The sequence below is a fragment of the Mirounga leonina genome, unplaced genomic scaffold (genome assembly GCF_011800145.1).
Source record: "Mirounga leonina isolate KUSES-001 unplaced genomic scaffold, KU_Mleo_1.0 Mir_171, whole genome shotgun sequence".
In the NCBI taxonomy this organism is placed as follows: Eukaryota; Metazoa; Chordata; class Mammalia; order Carnivora; family Phocidae; genus Mirounga; species Mirounga leonina.
In genome coordinates, this window is record NW_023270436.1 from 740,946 (window position 1) to 760,876 (window position 19,931).

Genomic DNA, 19,931 nt, shown 5'->3' on the forward strand with positions numbered 1-19,931 from the left:
CAAACCACGGGGACAGTGGCGGTGGTGGGGGGGCGTTTTTAGAGCGTGTGTGAGACTGTGTTTGAGAAGTGGTCCTGGGAGCGGAGCGGGAGGGCCGGCCTGAGGAGGAAGCATGAGCAGGTGCATCATGGGAGCGATACGGGTGGGGTACACTTGCGGGCGGGATGCCCCGGGAGGCCAGGCAGCGGGAACTCACTGCAGACCCCCTGCTCTGCAGGCATCGCCTCCCCAGACCGAGGGGTGGGGTGCCCCAGGCAGGTCTCCCGAGTGAGCCATGGCTGCCCGGAGTGCGCCTCCCTGCGGCCTAACCCAGGGGTTCCCTTCACCCTGTGCCTTGGGAAAGGACAGTAGGTGCGGCCTGTTCCCTGGACAGCACGGGGCCGCGGTGAGAGGCCACTGTCCGCCTCTCCTGTTCCACTTGGGACTTCATCCCAGAGGAATTCCCCTTTGTCCCGGCAGACCCCGAGCACACACGCCACACGAAAGAACGCTGCTTTATTTTATGGGTACCATCGAAGAGGCTTTCCTTTCGTGAGATGGAATAAAGATTCCTTTCCTGAGTAAAAAATGTGGTTGGGTATAAAACAGGCCAATTTGAAGAAACATGCTAAATGAATAATGCAGGTGACGTCTAGATGTGACAAAGTCATGGACACGGGCTTGAGTGGCTCAGGTTCGGGACGTGCCAGTCCGTGCTCTAAGGGTGTGTGCGCGCATGTGTGTGCATGCGTGTGCACATGTATGCACGTGTGTGGGTGTGCGTGGCAGTTTCTGAACGCTCCCCAGCGTGCCCTGACCTTTGGAGGGTGACCTCAATAGGGTTCCCTCAGCGACTGGAGTTGAGTTCTTGTCTCTGGGCTTCTGGGCACCGTGGTGCCTTCCAGAGACCCCCCAGGACCACCCCAGGCTCAGTGATTCACTGAAGGGACTCACAGCCTGGGCAGCGCTGTTTTACTCCTGCTGGGGTTTGTCGAAGGACAGAATGACATTGTGGAGAAGAGTGCAGAGGGCAGGGCGGGGGGAGCAGGCGGGAGGGACCCTCCCAGCCACGGCGGCACCCTGTGGAGTATGGCAACGGGGGGCCCACTTCAGCCCTGCTGTCCAGGGTTTTGGTGGCCGACCGACCTTCGTCCCCAGCCCCCAGAGGTCAGGCTCACACTGTGGCTCAGGTTCCAGCATGGACCGCACTGCAGTGTAGACTATCCCGCGTGGCCCAAGGCCCCACGGAACCAAGGACACTGGGGTCGGGCGCAGTGTCCCAGGGACTCAGAAGTCACCTCCCGGGAGCTGGCAATGGCCAGACCTTTCCTGTGCAGGGAGGGTGTCTATGGACAAGCCAGGCCTGCTGTGTTAACCCCTTCCTGTGCACAGCGTAGTAGTTGACTTGGCAGGTGAGTGGCGCCCACCTCCCATAAGCTCATGGGGTTCAGATCTCTGGGCCTCTCGATGTCCAGCCGTCGCCAGCCCTGGCTGGGGGCAGGGCTCCCCTGGCGGCCCTGCTGCATCTTCCGCGTCAGAGCGCTGCACTTATAGAACAGATGAGAGTGTGTGTCATAGATGCTGTTTGCCTCCCTGAAATCTGGTGCTCTTTCTTTGGGCGCCCCGCTCTCACATGGGAACCCGTGGAAACTTTCCGTTCCAGCTGCAGGGCAGGGCACATGACTCAGGATTAAGGCAATTAGAGCATTATGTCCACCAGCCTCAGCCCCTAGCTCAGGGCTGTCATGTGGTCTGGGCGCAGTCCAATCAGACTGCATGTTGGAATTACCTGAGGTCATTGGGGAAAAAAATCAGGCTTTTCAGCCAAAGTGAAACTGGAATAATGGGAACCTGGGAGCTGCACCATCTTACTATTATGAGGGGAAAGCTTAGAGTTCCCATAGCCCACCCATGGAACCCAAAGAAAAACCCAGTGCAGGGTGTGGCAGAATTGGGAGGTGGGGAGGAATCAGGTTCCAGTGCCATAGTAGCAGCACCTGGATCCAGCTGTTCCTGAAGCCAACATTGCAATAAATTATAAATAAATGGAAAGTCCTCTAGGCTCTGTAGTAAATTAACATACACACACACATATATTTTTAAATCTTTTGCTCAAGCATTTGGATTATATTTCTTGCTTCTTAATGGGCTCTCCGTGCTCGGGCACATCCCTGCACACCCCTGAGTCCTCAGAGCACTTTATGAGACTGAGACCCAGCCTCCTTCCCTCACGTGGCAGAGGCTCCCTCTTTAGGAAGGCTCCGTCTGCCCAAATAAAACCCGACAGGAGTGATCAGTTCCCTGTCAGCCTCACATTACGGAAGACGTCAGGGCGAACTTGGAAAGAGCCGACGTTTACAATAGGCCTTAATTGATAGAAACCTGATTTACAGACACTGATTGGAAGGGGCACAGCTCTCTGCCTCCTTGAAACAGAGAATGTGGGTTCCATTTTCTTACATGTTTATTTATATCCATTTCTTTCCCAAAAAGAAACGGGAGGATTTGATGAGTGTGACATGCACAGGCCCCCCACCCCGTGCGTGTGAGGATGACAAGCTAGAAACCAGAGAGAAGCCCTTCCGAGCCCTTGCTATCCCACCAGTCTCCTGGGCCTCTCTGGACTTGCTGCCCTCCCCCAGTGGACGGCGTCGTGGGGCTTAGTCATGCGGTGACAGCCCGCGTGTGACCTTGGCTTTGAACACGGGCCCCAGCCATCCTGGGGGAGACCCAGGCCCTGCGCAGCTCAGCAAGTGGGGTGCCCGATGGTTGCCCCGGGGCTTGTTCAGGACTGGTGTGCTGCAGATCGCTGCCCGCAGACCAGCGCTGACCCCCTAGCAGCGCTGTGAGAACGGATGGTGCCCATGTTTTGCAGACGAGGAAGCTGAGGCAGGAAGGGTCAAGTACCCGGTTTGGGCCCGTGGGCCATAGTTTGCTGAGCCCTGCTGTGTCACGTGCATTTCCCCCCAGAATCTCACCTTCTCCACATAAGCCAAACATGGAAGGGAGACTGTCTTCTAGAATCTGCCCCCTCCCCTGCCGCAAGGGGTGGACTCTGCGTCCCTCCCCTAGATTGAATGGGCTTTGTGGCGGGTCGTCCAATAGAGGAGGGCAGAGGTGACGCGGTGGGGCTTCCAAGGCCTCCACCCTGCCCGGCCCAGCACTGGCCCTGGCCCGTGAACCGCCACAGAAGCAGTCCACCTGTCCTGCAGCTGCCATGTTGGGAGGAAGCCCAAACGTGCCCATTCCCAGTGCCGGGAACAGGCCCGAGAGCACGCAGGGAGAGGCATGCCAGTTGGGGCCAGCTGCTGCACCCCCGTGGCCCCATTCCAGCCCACCTGACGGCCCAGGCCCAGGCCCACCAGTGGAGGCCTTCCAGGAGCTGGGATGGGGACTCAGGTCAGGGTTGCTGTGACCAGGAGCTGAGCTGGAGGTAGTCCCGCAGTTGTTGGTGACGAGCCCGCAGGAGGAAGGCCGGGATGGGCCATTGCAGAATGCTGACCTCTCGGTTTGCGACGCCAGGGGGTGTCTGTGGGAGCCTTTGTGTGGCCACACTTCAGGAGCCACACCTGGCGCTCAGGAGGCCCTCAGCAAATATCTGTGGATGACTAACTGGATAAATACGCAAATACAAGTTCCGTCTATGCCCATCTTAAGCTTTCAGATTTTGATTCCCTAAACGGCCTTAATCCCCCGTGGAGCCCACCCGTCCAGTGAGAAATGGTCTTGTGTTGGATTCTGACAGGTGCAGCCACTGGAAACACACATGGGATGTGGGTGTGCGTGTGCATGTGCGCATGAGCGTGTGTGTCTGCATGTGTGCATGTGTTGATGTGTGTGCACGTGCATGTGTAAGTATGCGTGTTAATGTGTGTGCATGCATGTGTCTGCTTGTGCATGCTTGTGTTTGTGTGTGTTCACGTGTGTGCACACGTGTAAGTGCATGTTGATGTGTGCAGCATGTGTCTCTGTGTGCATGTGTGTTCACGTGTGTGCGTGTGTGTGCCTGCCCCGACCGACAATCTGTCCACTCTCAAACCAAAGTTCTCACTCGCTTTCTCACATTAGATACGTTGTTGATTTCCCTTTGTCTGGAGGTAGGTAGCTTTTCTAATTAAGCAGCAGCTTTATTAATGCCACAAAGTGCACAACATAGATCTTGATTACTGGCCCACAGGATAATAAAAGGGAGACTGGCAAGTCCAAATTAAATAGGATCATAAAACGAGTGGCCGAGCCCGAGCCTGTCCTACATCATGTGCAGTAATGTCCCCCCTGCTACATGTTTGCAGAGACTTCATGCATATTAACTCTCTGCGCTGCGAACAGCTTGGCTGTCCGCTCCAGTAAGTCAGATTGAGGGGATGGTGTGAGAGAGGCCTGGAGTCCGTTACCTCGTGCCGGGGCCCGGCTCCTGATGCCTCCTGTGTTTAAGGTCTGTCAGAGCAGGCAGGTGTCTCAGACGAGGAGATGGGAAACTGGGGTGTGAGGTGGGTGGGTCTTGTGTGCAGGGAGAGGCCCCCTGGTTTCTTTACTCACCAGGGAACACCGAACTGCAGCCCCAGTGGTATCCTGACCAGGCGGTCCGTTCTAGCAGGTGACACCCTTCCCTTCGGCCCGCCCTGGAGCCTTCGGTCTGTGCCCAGGAGGGAGGTGTCTGTGGGGAGGGAGGGATCCCCGGGGAGGTTGGGCGGGGGGGGGGGGTCGAGCCTGCTGCAGCCAGACAGGAAGGGCAGAGCCTGCCTGCCCCCTGGCTCCCTCGCAGCTGGGGATTTGTTGGGATGTGGGCAGAGCCCACTTCACCCCAAGCTCTGGAGCCTGTCGGCGGGGAGGGCTGTGTCCACCCTCAGAGGCCCTGTGGGGCCGCAGGGGCTGACGGCCAGCAGAAGAGCCCCGCTCTGAGCTGGACCCTGGCCCATGGCGGGTCAGTGACCGCAGGGATGAGGAGGGAGAGCCTGGAGAAGCTGGTGGTCACAGGCCCTAGAGATTGTGCACCTGGGCCCTGAAGGCCCAGGCCGCCAATGGCCCAGCAATTTGTGGCGGTCAGGGCCACCCCTGCAGCCTGCTCGCTCCACCGGGTGCATTAAGGCCTCCGGGCTGCCAGACGGTGGCCAGGCCCTTCAGCACTCGGGGCAGTGACCTCGCAACCCCTGAGACGGTCCCGCTTGGTCTGTGTGAGGCGGGGTGTGGCAGGGGTCCCCTACATCCGTGCCCTGGTTCTGGCGTGTGGGGGTCTGTGTGCGGGTCTGCCAGGCTCTGAGGTCCGAGGGTGGAGTGCATGCCCGTACGTCCGTGAATACACAGCGAGGTGAGTCTGTGCCCCACGGCAGGGGATGTGGGCTGCGTCTTGGCCTGTGGCCTTGTCTCTGTGAAGACAGGTGGGGACAGGTGAGCCGCAACTGTTTTCCCTGTGCACGTCCGGGTACGTGTGCGCCCTTAGCTCCGCAAGCAGGCACCTCGAATAAACACGAGCCCTTGATGTCTTTCCTGGGCCGTCTGCTCTGCGACGAGATGCTGCGTGTGCATGTAGTGGTGTTACGTGTTTGCGTGTGTGTGCGTGTGCACCCATGTCGTGCAAGCGAATGTTTCTGGGAGGCCTTGCAGCCCGCTGCCTGGATGGACAGATGGACTCAGGGCTGGCCGCACGTGTCTGCTCCGTGCCGTTTCCTGGGGGGCCGCTCGGCCTCCTCTGCCGTCCGGCCAGTGGGAAGGCCCAGCAGAGGTGTGGCCTCGCTCGTCAAGGATCCGTGACTGTGGACATTCCTGCGAGGGTGGAGCGTGTCACCCACAGCGGGCCGGTGCCGCCACCAGGAAGGCGTCCACAGAGAAGCAGAAATGCTCGCCGGGTGACGTGCCTCCAAGAGCCTGTGGGCGGCTGTTTCCAGAAACATCCGTCCTGCCCTCGGAAGGTGCAGCCTCCGGGTCCACGCTGAGCCCCAGACCTGGCGCCTCCAGCGGGAGACAGATGTGTGTCCTGTCGTCAGCCGCGGAGCTCGCCGCTGCCCCAGGAGGGGTGCCGCCTCTCCGTCCTGCGATTATTTCTCCAGCGGCACAAAGGGCGTCCCCATAAATTTCCATTAGTGTCGCTGCTGTGGCCCTGTTTCCTGTGAGGCCAGCCGGGACGTGCCTGCCACGTGCCCTAACCGAGACCTTGGAAGAGGCTTTCAAGAGCCTCGTAACCACCCCTGCTCCTCTGTGGGTTTATAAATCCTCTTAGAAACGTCCCTGCGGTTGAGGATTTCTGCTGCTCTGGCTCCGGGTGGGGAACGCGAAGTCTGAGCTGGAGCTGCTCTGGCACAGAGCTCAGCCCCCGCTCGCGGTCCACCCCGCGCGTCTGCAGGGAGCACCCACTGTGTGCCCCGCACATTCCCCCGCTGCTAGCCGCATCATTAACGGTGTTAACGGACTCGGGGGCAGGAATTCAGATGGGGTGCATGGGGGTAGCCTCTCTGAGCAGGACCTTCTGGACTCAGCTGGGGGTGTGGTGTCAGAGGCCCTCAATGGCTGGGAGCCCGGTGGCGGGGCTGGGGGTTGTCACGCGTGTGGATGCCGACCTCCAGCTGTCCACCAAAGCACCCCCTGTGGGGCAGTCGGATTGCCTCCGCGGTACCTCGGGGCCCCCGAAACAAAGGCTTTCTGCTCTTCATGACTCTGCTCAGAGGCATGTGGCCTCGCTTCACTGCGCTCTGTGGGTGGAGGTGGCTGTGGTGGGAGGGTCCCAGCTGAGGAGCGCAGGGGTGCGGCCTGCTGTTGCAACCTCTTTGGGAAGCATGGTGGCCACTGCACCTATTTGAGACCGTGCATCATAGTGTTTAGGTACATGGGCTGGATGACACTCCAGGGAGGAGTGGGGTCCCCCTAAAGAGAGTGGATGTTCTCTGTCAGTGACAACAATGTCAGATGAAAACCCCAACAACTCAGCTAGATGCAGCTGCACAGTGAAGGGACTCCTGACCTCACGTGACCAGTAGGCTGCAGTCAGGGTCCCGAGTTGTTCAACTGGCAGCGGCTGATGGCGTCAGCGGCCCCAGCTCTCCCCAGTTCTCTGCTCTGCCTCATCCATCCTCATGGTCACAGTATGGCTGCGGCAGCTCCCAGTATCACATCCTCACACACTCCCGAAGGGCTAAACAAATACGTTCCTGCATCTTGTCTGTCCTCAAGAACAGAGGAACCTTCCCGAAGACCCTGCAGACCCCTCCTCGTGTGCCTTGGGCCGTCTGCCCATCTGCCCTGTGAGCTGTGAGAGGCAAGGATGCTTGTCTGCTCCTCTCAGGAGCTTGTGATGTTTGGTCTGCTCGGTCTCTGGCCTCTCAGGATTGTGGGGACACCCGTCTCAGATCCTGGGGGGCTGGCTGAGAATTCAGCTGATGGGTTGGCGGGTGGCCCTCTCCCTGACCCCCTGGAGCCGAGGCCCCGAGCTGGGATTGTCTGTGTCCTGGTGGAGGGCAGGGTTAGGATGAAGCCCTGTTGCCGAGGGAACCCCAGCTCCCATGGATGGAGCCTTCTTGAGACGGGGCGGGGGTCAGATGCGTGGTCGTGAGCACCTGAGCTGAGCCCGCTGGCTCCACGGTTGAACCGTCTGCTGAGGGAGAAGCTCACCACGTGTGCGGGCAGAGTCCTCCCGCCACACCACGAGCTCAGGCGGTGTGCATTCCAAGGCCAGCGCCGGATCAGGATCCCTTCATCACATGTGGCAGAAGATCCATCTCAAACTGGCTTAAGCTGGAACGAGAGACGGGGCGGGGGGGGGGCACGGAGAGCGGGGGGGCCGTGATGGCCACCGCGGGGAGGGTGGAAGCGCAGGTGGCTGGGTCCCCAAGCCGCACAGTCCCGAGAGCGGCCACAGCCCAGCGGCAGAAAGAGCTGGGTGGGAGGGCCGCCTGCCTCAGGTGGTGTGCGGCCATGCCCCAGCGCCTGTCCCCTGGGGTGGGGCCGGGTTAGCGGAGAGCCTTCCCTGGTAACAGCCCTTTCCGTCGGCCCTGGGTTGAACACACACTGTCTAACGGGGAAGGGGAGTGCATTATGAGTAAAAGAGGTTATTTAATGCAGATTTGTGCTGGGCCAAAATGAATCCTATACATTGCACTGTTTCTAATTCCAACAACTTGGAAGCTGCACGCGTTCCCTGTGGGGTGACTTGCCAGGTGCCGATGAGCGCCATGGACAAAGATGGCCTCACCCTGCCCGGAAGGGGTGTCTGGGAAAGGCCCCCGCGCTCTGGGAAGTGCTAACTTAAACGTCCCACAGCAGGGGGACGGCACACTTGTCTGTATGACGCCTGCAGGGGTCGGCCCGCGGAACCACATGGCTGTGGACCGGGGCGCCCAAAGCCCAGGACTGCGCGCCTCCTCGCCGCTGCCCGCTCAAGCCCCTGGACGGCAGTCAGGCCCATGGTGTGCTGTCTGTGGTCCTTGGGGGGCCAGCGTCTCTGCTCTCTGTGACAGGGGCTCAGCCTGGGCTGCCTTGGGGGGGTGCTGTGGTGAGCGGGCAAGCACGGGGAGGGGCTGGCGAGGGCAGGCAGAGTCTTGTTGATGTGCCCACTGGCACTGGCGTCCCAAGGGCTCTCTACCGTGAGTGGGGCCCACACAGGGAGCACCGCATGCCCGGCCCGGCCACCCAGTATGAAGATGTGAAGGAGGTCCCGAGCCATCCTGGTCTTCCCTTCTTGTATGGGGGCAAGGCTCACCCTCCACTTGCATGGAGCCCACTGTCCCCATGGGGGACGTGGTCCTGGGCAGTGGCACCATCCCTTCTGCCCCCAGACCCTCCCATCTTTTCTCCCTTTCTTCCTCCCTAAGCAAACCCCAAATCCAGCAGGGCTCAGGCCCATATTAAGGCTGCATGTCCTGCATCCTTCGCAGGGGGTCGAGCCGTGGCCAGTGGGACATATGTGGATGTGGGGAACATGCGCCTGGTGGGGAGGGCATGACCTTTCCCTCCTTCCCTGCTTCCTGCGGTGGAACTGGGGCTGCCGGTGCAGACAGGCTTGGGGACCCCACACTTGGCACAGTGACGAGGCAGAAGGGCCTGGCCACTAACACCCCAGCCTCCAGCTGCCCCAAACCACATCTCCAAAAGTGCATAGACACAGAAACCAGCATCCGCTTTGTTTGTATCACTCCTGTGTCCCCCCAGCTGTCCCCGCAGCTGTGCTCCCCCCGGGGCTGTGCTCCCCGAGGCTGTTTCCCTAGTATGTTCCCTCAGCCACGCTTCCCCAGGCTGTCCCCCAGTGTGTCCCCACAGCCATGCCCCACCCCCCCAGGCTGTCCCCCAGCTGGGCTACCCCCAGGGATCCCCCCAAGCCACACTCAGACACATTTGGGTGTTACTGGGCTCAGGGAGGGGACAGCCCGGCACGGAGATGAAGCCAGCTTGCTCTCTGTCACATCCAGAGTTACACATGTCCGTGTTTGCCAAGCTCTGTAGAAATGTATCCCATGTTTTACAATCATGCTGACCACAGTCGATGCACTATTTTTACAAAGCATCTGGACAGCACCAGATCCCATAATAGACGTGACCCTGTCGATTTTCTAGTCCCCAAGTGGGACTTACTCTTGCTGGAAGAACTAAATGAGAAGAATCTCAAGAAGCAACATCACTTTGTGTGAAGAATTCCTTCTAGACCGTGGTTTCTGAGGCAGAGATGGAAAGATGGAGAGATGATCTGCCACAGCACAGAGGGCCTGGCACGGAATCCAGGCTCTCAGAACCAAATTCATGAAAAACGACTGGGCTTAAATTATTCAGGGAACTGGCCTAACCCAGCAAGACGTGTGTCCAGGCTGTGGAGAGCTGAGCTGGGAACACCGGCCTGCTTTGTCAGTTAGAAACTCGGGGGCATGTTGTCTGGGCCCAGGGAGTGGTGCCCCGGACGCGGGCTCCCTGCGGACTCCCCATCTGGGTCCTGCCTCTCCCGTGAGTTCCATACGGACCGTTTCTCTTCGTGGACCCTGGGGCATCAGGCAGCGCAGGTCTCTGTGATGGCACCCTGCTCGCTCCTTGGTCCTCCCCCTCCCGTGTTTGAGCAGAGACCACATCTGACCCGGGCCCTCTGCCCCTGCTCCTCACACTTGCTGGGGCGCAGCCCCCACGGCCCCCCAGTGCACCTCATTCCTGGTTGCCCCCATCAGAGATGAATGGGATGGACTCTCACCCCCAAAACACCCCTGGACTTGGCGTTTCCTCGACGCCGGCCGTTCTCGGATCTGCCTGATGGGACAGGTGCCTGAAGACCCGTAGTCGTGACCAGGTGAGCCGACCTCGGATGGGGAGGTGCTTGTGCAGGCCTCGCGCATGTCCGCCCGCAGACCCGGCCCTGACTCCGACCTCCCTCTGCCCTTTGTCCTTACGGGCACCTGTCACTGGAGTTGGGGCTGCCCCGAAGGCCAGCATGTTTTTCACCTTGAGATCCGGGACATAGGTACACCTGCAAAGTCCCTGTTTCCCAAGGTCACCTTCGCGGGCTCTCTTGTGGAGGAGGGCGACACCTTTCAACCCACAGCCAAGGGAGGGCTCTTCAAAGTGGAGGCCCTCAAACACACCACTAGCCCAGCGGATACTCTTATCTGCAGGAGAACAGAAGGAAAGGCGGGGGACAGAGTCCCCACTGCGGGGCCGGGCCGTCAGGGTCCCCCGCCTTCCCGGCGACCAGCTGCCGGTCCTCGGCTGAGGTCCTCGCGAAGCCCCCTCCCGACTCCCAGACTCAAGAAGTGACGTAATCCACAGGGAGGCCAATCAGAGCGCCCCGTCTCCTCGGGCCATCGTGATTGGTCCACGGCAGGGCGCGCCGTCCAATCAGAGCCAAGGAGATGCACCCTGCTTTCCCACCTGTGCTGGGAACTGGACTGCCCTCCCCAGAGCATCGCCCAGCCCGAGGAAGGTGTGGAGCGAGAAAAGGCCCTGGGTCCTGCCGACATCTTGAGCCCCCGGCCCAGCGGGCCCGAAGGCACACACCCCTGGACTTCTCACCGAGGCCGGCCAGTGAGTCCCCTGCACCACTCACATTGTTCCTGCCTGATGGACCTGCGGAGCAGAGAATGGAGAGTATATCCGGACGGTTCTATTGCCCTGCTTTCCCGGGAGCCTGTGCTCTCCCCAGAGTGGCCGGCAGCTTGGGAGCTCTGTGTCTGAGTCAGGAACCAGCAGGGGCCTGAGCTTGCACAAAGAGCATTTTCCATCTGGTGAAGGCGGCGTGTCTCTAAGGTGAGTGGCTGCCATGACCCCTAGGGTGAAGCGCAGGTGGCCTGGCAGGAACGTCTACATCACGTGGAAGGTCATGAGAACAGGCACCTCGCACGGGCCACCCGTGTCCATCTGCTGCCTCCTCCAGTGCCACACCATAATAAATCCTGGGGACTCATGGCCAGAGCTGCAGGGGGGAGGCCAGCCACGTGTGTGTCTGCATTATGGAGGGTGGAAAGGGGCTGAGTGTCCACTGAGGCAGGGGCACGTTGCCCTCCACAGCCTGCCATGCCCCCACAGCCCACCTCACCAGCACAGCCTATTTCTCTTCATGCCCAGTGCACCCCCCCTGCTGGTTCTTTGTCCCCTCGTCCTCCACATGGCTGGTTCCTCTGTTCTTTGGGTCTGCTACAGGCTGAACTGTGTCCCCCCAGGTTCATACATGGGAGCCCTGACCCCTATACCTCAGGATGTGACTGTGTGGGGAGACAGGGCCTTACAGAGGTGACAGGTGGAGTGGGGTCCCCCGGGTGGGCCTGCCCCCTACGACTGAGTCCCCGTGGAGAGCAGAGCAGGGTGCAGACATGCACAGGGCACGACCACTGAGGACACGGTGGGAAAGTGGGAAGACAGTGTCTGCACACCAAGGGGAGACCTTGGGAGGAGCCGGCCCTGCTGCCCCTGGATCTGGACTCCCCACCTCCAGACTGAGGAGCGCACTTGTGTGGCTTAGACCATCCCGTCTGTGGTGTTTGCTCTGCAGCCGAGCTGAGCAGGGCAGGGCTAAACTCACTGCCAGGTTGCTCACGGCTCCTCCCTGGCTACCTGGTCTAGAGATGGCCCCAGGGTCCCCACCCATGGCCCTATTTTGTCCCTGCCTCCACCCCTTCCTCTGTGAAATCATGCTGCCATGTCCACTGTTCTTGTCTGGGCGCCACTGTGAGGCTAGAGACACTAGCATGCAGCCCCCAAAACACTGTGGGCTAGGAGGGGCTCACCGGCGCTGTCCGCACGCTAGGGCAGCACCTGGCCCTGGGCGCGGCGGATGGCTGGGGTTCAAAGCCTGTCTGCACTCACTCTGTAGGAGGGAAGTTGGCCCTTTGGAGCAGGGCTGTGTGTGAATGTGAGTGTGAGCATGTGTGTGAGTGTGAGCATGTGTGTGATTGTGTGTGAGAGCGTGAGTGTGAGCATGTGTGTGTGAGTGCATGGGTGTGAGCACGTGTGTGATTGGGTGTGAGCGTGAGTGTGAGCATGTGTGTGAGTGCGAGCATGTGTGTGATTGTGTGGGTGTGAGCATGAGTGTGAGCATTGTGTGATTGGGTGTATGTGTGTGAGCATGAGCATGCGAGTGTGTGAGCATGTGTGTGAGTGTGAGTGAGCATGTGAGTGTGAGCATGTGTGTGATTCTGTGGGTGTGAGCATGAGTGTGAGCATTGTGAGAGTGAGTATGAGTATGTGGGTGTGAGAGAGTGTGAGTGAGTGTGAGCATGCGTGTGAGTGTGTAAGCATGTGTGTGTATGTGTGTGATTCTGTGGGTGTGAGAGGATGAGTGAGAGTGTGAGCATGTGTGAGTGTGAGCATGTGTGTGAGAGTGCGTGGGTGTGAGTGTGTGGGTGTGAGACTGTGTGTGTCTAGCCAAGGCCAGTGGCCTCTGCCATCTTAAGGAAAGATTTGGTGTGTTTACATTTATTGTGGCAGCAAACGTTCGTGGACTCCTCCAGGTGTATCTTCGTATTTCCTTTACTCTTCTTTCCTCTTTTTTCCATCACCTTATTTTTGACTGTTTGCTAAGTTCCTGTTCATCTCCCTTTGCCCCCTGATGAATTTATTCCATCACGTTATTACACCAACAGCCTGTTGCCTTCTGCGGGCTCCTTAACAAACATGCATCATTTAATTACATTGAAGAACCGGACATCCCTTGCCCCTCGCTCAGCCCCCATGCCCCAGCCCCTACACCCAGCCTCCGCAACGAGACCCCTAGGAGAACCGCACATCCCCCCCGTGTGCCCCTCAGTCCTTAGGTTTAGCTGAGGCTGTTACCTTCAGCCCCGATGATGAGGCCATCCCTGCAGACTTCACGTCCACTGCAACAGCCTTCAGCTGATGTTGGCCCGGCCCCCCTGCAGCCCATTGCCCACTACCCGGGCAACACCTGGGATACAGGGCTCACTGTAGATGCTGCTCCACAGCCCCCCACTGCATGTGCACTGCAGATGGAACTAGGTGTTGACGGCGCTGGGCTCAGGGCTGGGCTCAGGGCTGGGCCCTACCCACCACCCACCACCCACCACCCCCCACCAGGCCACAGCCTGGCATGACCACCATTCCCTGACTTTCAGCAAGGACGCAGCGAGCTGAGGCTCAGAGCACACGAGCCCATGGCTTCTGACGGATGCAATCACTGAGTCTGGGCGTTCCTCCCCCGGCCTTGTTGTTGCTCTTCCGCTGGTTGTAAGATTTAGAAACGGCTGAGCGGGCACGCCCCACACTGACCGCTGACCGCCAACCGTGTCTCCTGCAGGTGCCGACAGGTAACCCATGCCGCCGACCTGCCCCAGATCTCCGTGGTCTTCATCTTTGTCAATGAGGCCCTCTCCGTCATCCTGCGCTCCGTGCACAGCGTGGTCAACCGCACGCCCTCGCGGCTCCTCAAGGAGGTCATCCTGGTGGACGACAACAGCGACAGTGGTAGGTGGGGGCAGCGGGGCACCCCCACAGCGCAAGCGTGCGGAGCTGGGGGCCGGAGGCCGGAGTCGGTGGGCCAGGCCGCACACCCGGGAGGTTCCCGGCCAGAGTCCTCCCCGCCTCTCGCGGCTCTGGGGACTGGTGGTGTCCTTTGTGCTCGGCTGGGGTTGCATCCCTCCCCCCGTATGTCCCGTCTTGTACGGACACCTGTTGTTGGACTAGGCCCACCCTAAACCCAGGGGGATTTCATCTCAAGATCCTTAACCGGTTATATCCACAAAGACCCTACTTTGAAATGGGTCCCATTCTGAGGCTATGGCTGGACTTGAATTCGGGGGCTCAATTCATCCCCTACAGATGTCACCCAGAAAAGCCCAGGCAGGCTGAGTTCCCCTATCTGCGGATCATACCTCTTGCTTCTTGCCAGTGACAGGGGTGGGGGCTCCAGTGAGGGTCTGCTGCGGGGGAGCTGGGCTGGCACTCACAGCGGGGACCCTGGGCGCATCCCACACCCACCGGGCACGGAGGGCTCACAGCCCCTGCCAGGGGTCCAGAGGTGCCTGGGCACCAGCCGAGCCAGGAGCCTGAACCCACCGTGGGCGGCCCCCAGACTGAGGTCCCGTGGGCTCATCATCCTGGCCTCTCCTCCACACCTCAGGAGGGAGGGAAGTGGAGGAAATTTGGGGGATACCTCCGGAGCCCTCCAAGGGCGGGATGTGCCACGTCCAACCTAGGGTCGGTCTGGATGTCTACGCTGCAGGGCCCGAGCTGACCCTATGAAAGGAGCGAGGGTTGGGTGGCCACCTTCTCTGGAAAGGGCAGGATGGGGCTGGAGGCTGTTCCTAGGAAGGACCGGTGGCCTTCCTGGGTCCCGGGGACAGGTGGCTTCCGCCGGCAGGTTGTGGGGGGACGCCCCGCCCAGCCACCTGGAGAGACCCCACTGCCTCTCTTCTCTGCCAGCCCTGATCTGCTGTAGATGCGCCTGTTTGGGTGCACATTCGGTCTGTGGTGCGTCCTCAAGTCCCTCCTGGTTTTTCCCCTGTGCCTTCACTGAGTTTTTAGTGATTTATGGAGCTGAAATTCTCATAACATAAAATTAGCCATTTAAAACATCAGTGCTCTGTTCAAGGGCATGAAGCACACACACTGTTGTGCAGCCGTCCCCACTGTCCGTCTGCAGAACTTTCCATCTTCCCAACCTGGAGGTCTGTCCCCACTAAATGCTCCCCCAGCCCCTGGCACCCTCACCCTGCCCACTGTCTTATGAAGGTGGCGTCTGTCGGGGCTTCAGAGAAGTGGGATCACACCGCATCTGTCCTCAGTTGTAGGGTGTCACGGCTGAATGCCCCACGGCGTGGACCGACCACGTGTGCTCGCTGTGCATCCATGTGTGGACTTCCTTCTTCACAGGGAAGGAACTCAGTCCCGGGGTCTCCTGTCTTCGTGACACGCGTCTCTGTCCACTCAGTCCCATTTGTCTGGTTTTGTCTGTCGTCCCCCCGACTGGAGGGCCAGCCTCACGGGGCGGGGTCTTGTCGCGGTCTCCCCAGCCCCTTGAAACATGTCCGGCTGCAGGTGCCCTTCAATGGCTGCATGTGTCCAAAGCGTCCGCTCAGCTCCCAGGCCACCTCAAACCCAGCTGTCCCCTGGGGGCCCGGTCTGCCATCCTGAGTACTGATCCAACCCCGAGGGCCTGGAGCCAGGCGCCAGTCTCTCACACAGTCCTGGCGACAGCCCGCCCCCCGTGCACGCTTCCAGCATCCCACCTGAAGGCGAGGAGGTGGGCGCGCCTCGCCCTCCCCCGCCCGCACCATGTTGGCAAGTGGGACGTCCCGCTGTGACCCGTTCCCTTACCCACACCTTACCATGCAGGTGCCCTTCAATGGCTGTGGAGTACCGGCCCAGGGCACACAGCGCCCCAGCCTGCCCACACCAACCTGGAGCGACCTCAGGGCCCTTTCGGGGCGCAGGCGTGCTGAGGCATCTCTGTGTCCCCTGCAGTGGAGCTCAAAGCCAGCCTGGATCAGTACGTCAACAGGCGGTACCCGGGCCTGGTGAAGATCGTCCGCAACAACCGCAGGGAAGGCTTGATCCGGGCGCGGCTGCAGGGCTGGAAAGTGGCCACGGCCCCCGTGGTTGGCTTCTTCGACGCCCATGTGGAGTTCGGCACGGGCTGGTGAGAGTGGGGCGTGGGGGGCGGAGCTGGGGGTGGGGCTGGCTTCGGGGACTCCCTGCAGGGGCCAGCAAAAGATGAGCCTGGGGCCCGGGGCATCCGAGTCCAGCCTGAGGCTTCTCACGCCCAGCTCCTGGGCCGGAAGCCGCTCGGGAGGCGCAGACCGCAGGATGTTATGTGTCCAGCAGGTCACAGCACAGAGCGAGCATGTGCGCATGGCCTCCGACCAGGGCACACACACAGCTGTGGGGCACTTGCCGCGTGCACATGCCGCCCGCGGGGTCCCGATCCGCTACTCGCAGCCCAAGCCCCCAGCACCAGTTGGAAGCAGTTTCTTGTCCTGGGGGCCCTCTCGTCCACCGTGCAGGGGCAAAGTGGGCCTGTAACGAGACGCCTGCAGGGGGACGTGGCCAGGGAGTGGCGGGGATACACGATGATTCAGGAGCGGGTGTGCAGGATGACCTAGCGTTGTGACCCCGCACCCAGCACCCCAGCAGGAAGGCGGGGGCTCCAGCCCTGGGCTCATGCTTGCCCTGCAGGCCGATGCTCCGTGTGGCCTCTGGGCCAGCAGCCCCTATGGGCTGCAGGAAGTGCAGGTCTGCGTGGCCTAGGGTCTGCAGCGTGGGGCCCCGGGGTCCTGGCGCGTGCCGAGGATAGAGCCTGGGTCCCCTGGAAGCTTCCTCCAGCTCTAAAGCAGCCTTAAGAATGGTATCAGTTGCCCAGCACGTTATCGCCAGTCGAGGGGGAGGCCGGGTCCCTGGGGAGTGTTGGACCCAGGGCTGGTCCTGGCGCCTCTGTCCAGACCCCGCCGTCCAGACTCAGAGGGTGCGCTGATATCCTCAGAGCCCGTGTCCAAGGACGCCTTGACGAATAGCAGGACATGCTTCCAAGTGTTCTGGAAAGCGCCGGCTGTTCCCTTAACTTCTCTGATGGCTGCACATGGGGGTGCCCTGTGCAGATGAGCAAGGGATATATCGTGGGCGGGGGAGGGGGCGGGGGCAGCGATCCTGCGGCAATGCTGTGGGTAAGGGAACGGGTCACGGCGGGACGTCCCACTTGCCAACATGGTGCGGGCGGGGGAGGGCGAGGTGCGCCCACCTCCTCGCCTTCAGGTGGGATGCTGGAAGCGTGCACGGGGTGCAGGCTGTTGCCAGGACTGTATGAGAGACTGGCGCCTGGCTCCAGGCCCTCGGGGTTGGATCAGTACTCGGGATGGCAGACCGGGCCCCCAGGGGACAGCCGGGTTTGAGGTGGCCTGGGAGCTGAGCGGACACTTTGGACACATGCGTGTGCCTGGGAGCGGCCTGTGGGCAAAAGGAGGGTTGACCTCGCATATCAGCGTCCCGGGGCTCTGACCACACAACCCGGGTGGCTCTAAACAACAGAAACTACTCTCTCGTTTCTGGGGCCCGAAGTCCACTGAGGGGACACTGGTATCAGTCGAGTCACACCCCCCAGAGGCGCCCGGGGTGTCCTTCCTTGTCTCCTCCAGCCTCCAGGGTCTGCGGCATCCCTGGGCTGTGGCCACAGCCCTGCAGCCTCTGTCCTCCCCCGGCTTCTCCACCGAGTGTCCGTGACTCTCCTCTTCTGTTTCTTGGTGTGTGTGTGGGGGGGTCCTCATCGTTGGCCTTAGGGCCAGCCACGTAATCCAGGTCAAAGCTGCAGTGGGTGGGTCTGCAGGGGCTGCAGCGCCCACCTGCGTTGCCGCAGGGAGAAGTCGGCTTACGGTGGCGGCTTGCCCCATTTCAGTAGAAACTAAAACTCATGATTTTTGTATCAAATCTCCCAACGCATATTTTTAAACGCTGCGAAGCCTAACGTAAGACATTCCCTGGGATACCAGCCGCGGGAAACGAGGGGTCGGCGGTGGCGGCTCCGACTGAGGACTGGTGGCCTGGCGGGGTCCTGAGTCTGCGCGGTCCCTGTGCATGGTTCCCGCGTCCCCAGCTGGTCCGCGAGGGTCTGGCGCCCCGGGGTCTCCAAGGTTGTGGTTTCCCTCCAGCTACCACTGGCTCCAGCAGGGGCTCGGCGTCTCCTAGTGGAGCCTTCTCCTTCCCCTCTCCTGGAGGGTCTCAGCCGCCCCAGCACCACGCGCTTGTCACCAGGGCCGGTTCTGTCCCCGCACGCTTGGCAGAGATGCGAGTTTCTTCTGCTCGGCTTCCCCTCCTGGCCCCCGTCTTTCTCCGCTCTGCCACCCTCGTGAGACAGCCCTTCTTCTCGAGAACTACAGTGTGTATCACCTTGTATCCTTCATTATGGATCACTGCCTGCCCCCACCAGGGTCACTCCACGGGGCTGTGTAGGCTGCGCACTGCACAACCGCACTTGCAGGTGGTTCCTCCCTCGGGCATTTGGAAGCCGTCTGGGAGAGGCGCGAGTCTGTCACTCCAAATGCAATTTTAAACGAGTGTAACTTTCATTTTCACGACCAAAACCCCAGTTATCCGTCTGCAAATAGCCCTCCCCTCCCAGAGCAGCCCCCACAGGGATGCTGCCTCATTAGCAGATGTGGCATTTACAGAGGGCTCTCCATCTCTGGGCACTTTGCGAACAGTAATTAATTAATCCTCCTCGCAAAGCTGAAAAGCAGGTAAATACCAGGCTGTCGCTCAGCAGGATGGGGAAGAGGATGGGCCACGAGGCAGATGTCGCCAGGTGGGACCAGAGGACCTGCCCCCGGGGCTCCCCCCCCTCCCCGCGGCTCCCGGCCCCTCTGCGGCTCCTGGTCACCCGGGCAGCGGGCAGCCCATGGCCACAGCTGAACTCCAGCTCAGAGGCTGGGCTTCTGGTCGTGTCTCGTCCTTGCGGAGGATGGGGCACGTCCAAGGGCGAAGCCGCACCTGCTTCCCCGTGGACAGTCTGCAACTCACGCTGCTGTCCAGAGAGGTCACCCGGAAGCCCGCGTCCTCGGGTCCCTCTGCTCGCTGGCTTCACCATGTCCGCTGCCCCCACTTCTCCATTCCAGGCTCACATCCCAGGGCCTCAGCGCTGGCTGCGCCCTCCCCATCCCCCTGACACCCACCGGCCCCCCACCTCCTCCTGCTCGTTGCCCAGGGCAACCTACACGGATGCCCTGTTTAAAACTGCAACCCCAAGTCAGCCTTACCTTGCTCTCTTTCCCGCAGGATACCGGTCACCTTCTAACATAGCTTCCCTTATATGTTAATGGCTGCCCGCCCACCCTCTCAGGGCCACTGCGTACTGCTGTGTAGGTTGCACACTGCACAACAGTACCCAGGAGCCTCTCTCGTCCTTCCAACAGACCGTAAGCTCTCTGAGGCATGGATTTTCTTTTTAAGTCTATGGAGGTATTCCAGTTTGTTAGACCAGGGCGTGGCACATAATCGGTCCTCAAATTAGTGCCTGTACGGGAGCGTACCTTCCACAGGAGCAGGGAAGGAGGGGCGGGGAGTGGGATCCGGAGCCGGAAGGGGAGGGCGAGGCCCCGGGCGGCGCAGGTCTGCGGCCAGACACGCCCTGGGCTCCCGACGTCAGTCCCCCTGCCTGTGGGCGGCGGGCCCCTCCTGGGGGCGCAGGCTGCGGGGTCCCCGCGCCCCTGCCCTTCCTCACGGGCGTGCGCCTCCCCGCAGGGCTGAGCCCGTGCTCTCGCGGATCCAGGAGGACCGCCGTCGCATCGTGCTGCCGGCCATCGACAACATCAAGTACGACACGTTTGAGTTGCAGCAATACGCCAGCGCGGCCCACGGCTACAACTGGGGCCTCTGGTGCATGTACATCATCCCGCCCCAGGACTGGCTGGACCGCGGGGACGAGGCGGCGCCCATCCGGTGAGCGCGCCGGCGGGGCCCTGGGGGGCGGGCCCGGGCGGCGGGGCGGGGGCGGGGCTTGGGGTGGGTGGGGGTGCGCCCGCTGCGGGGGCGGGGCTTGGGGCCGGGGGGGGGGG

General features: G+C 61.0%; 1 protein-coding gene across 1 annotated transcript in view; it reads left to right on the forward strand.

The window, feature by feature from the left end:
• GALNT9 (polypeptide N-acetylgalactosaminyltransferase 9) overlaps positions 1–19,931 on the forward strand; it is a 76,521-nt gene that overhangs the window by 25,495 nt on the left and 31,095 nt on the right. Inside the window, exons 3-5 of the mRNA XM_035016784.1 lie at positions 13,691–13,857; positions 15,856–16,030; positions 19,618–19,815. Of these exons, the coding sequence (XP_034872675.1) occupies positions 13,691–13,857; positions 15,856–16,030; positions 19,618–19,815 (540 nt within the window). The remainder of the gene's footprint in view (positions 1–13,690; positions 13,858–15,855; positions 16,031–19,617; positions 19,816–19,931) is intronic.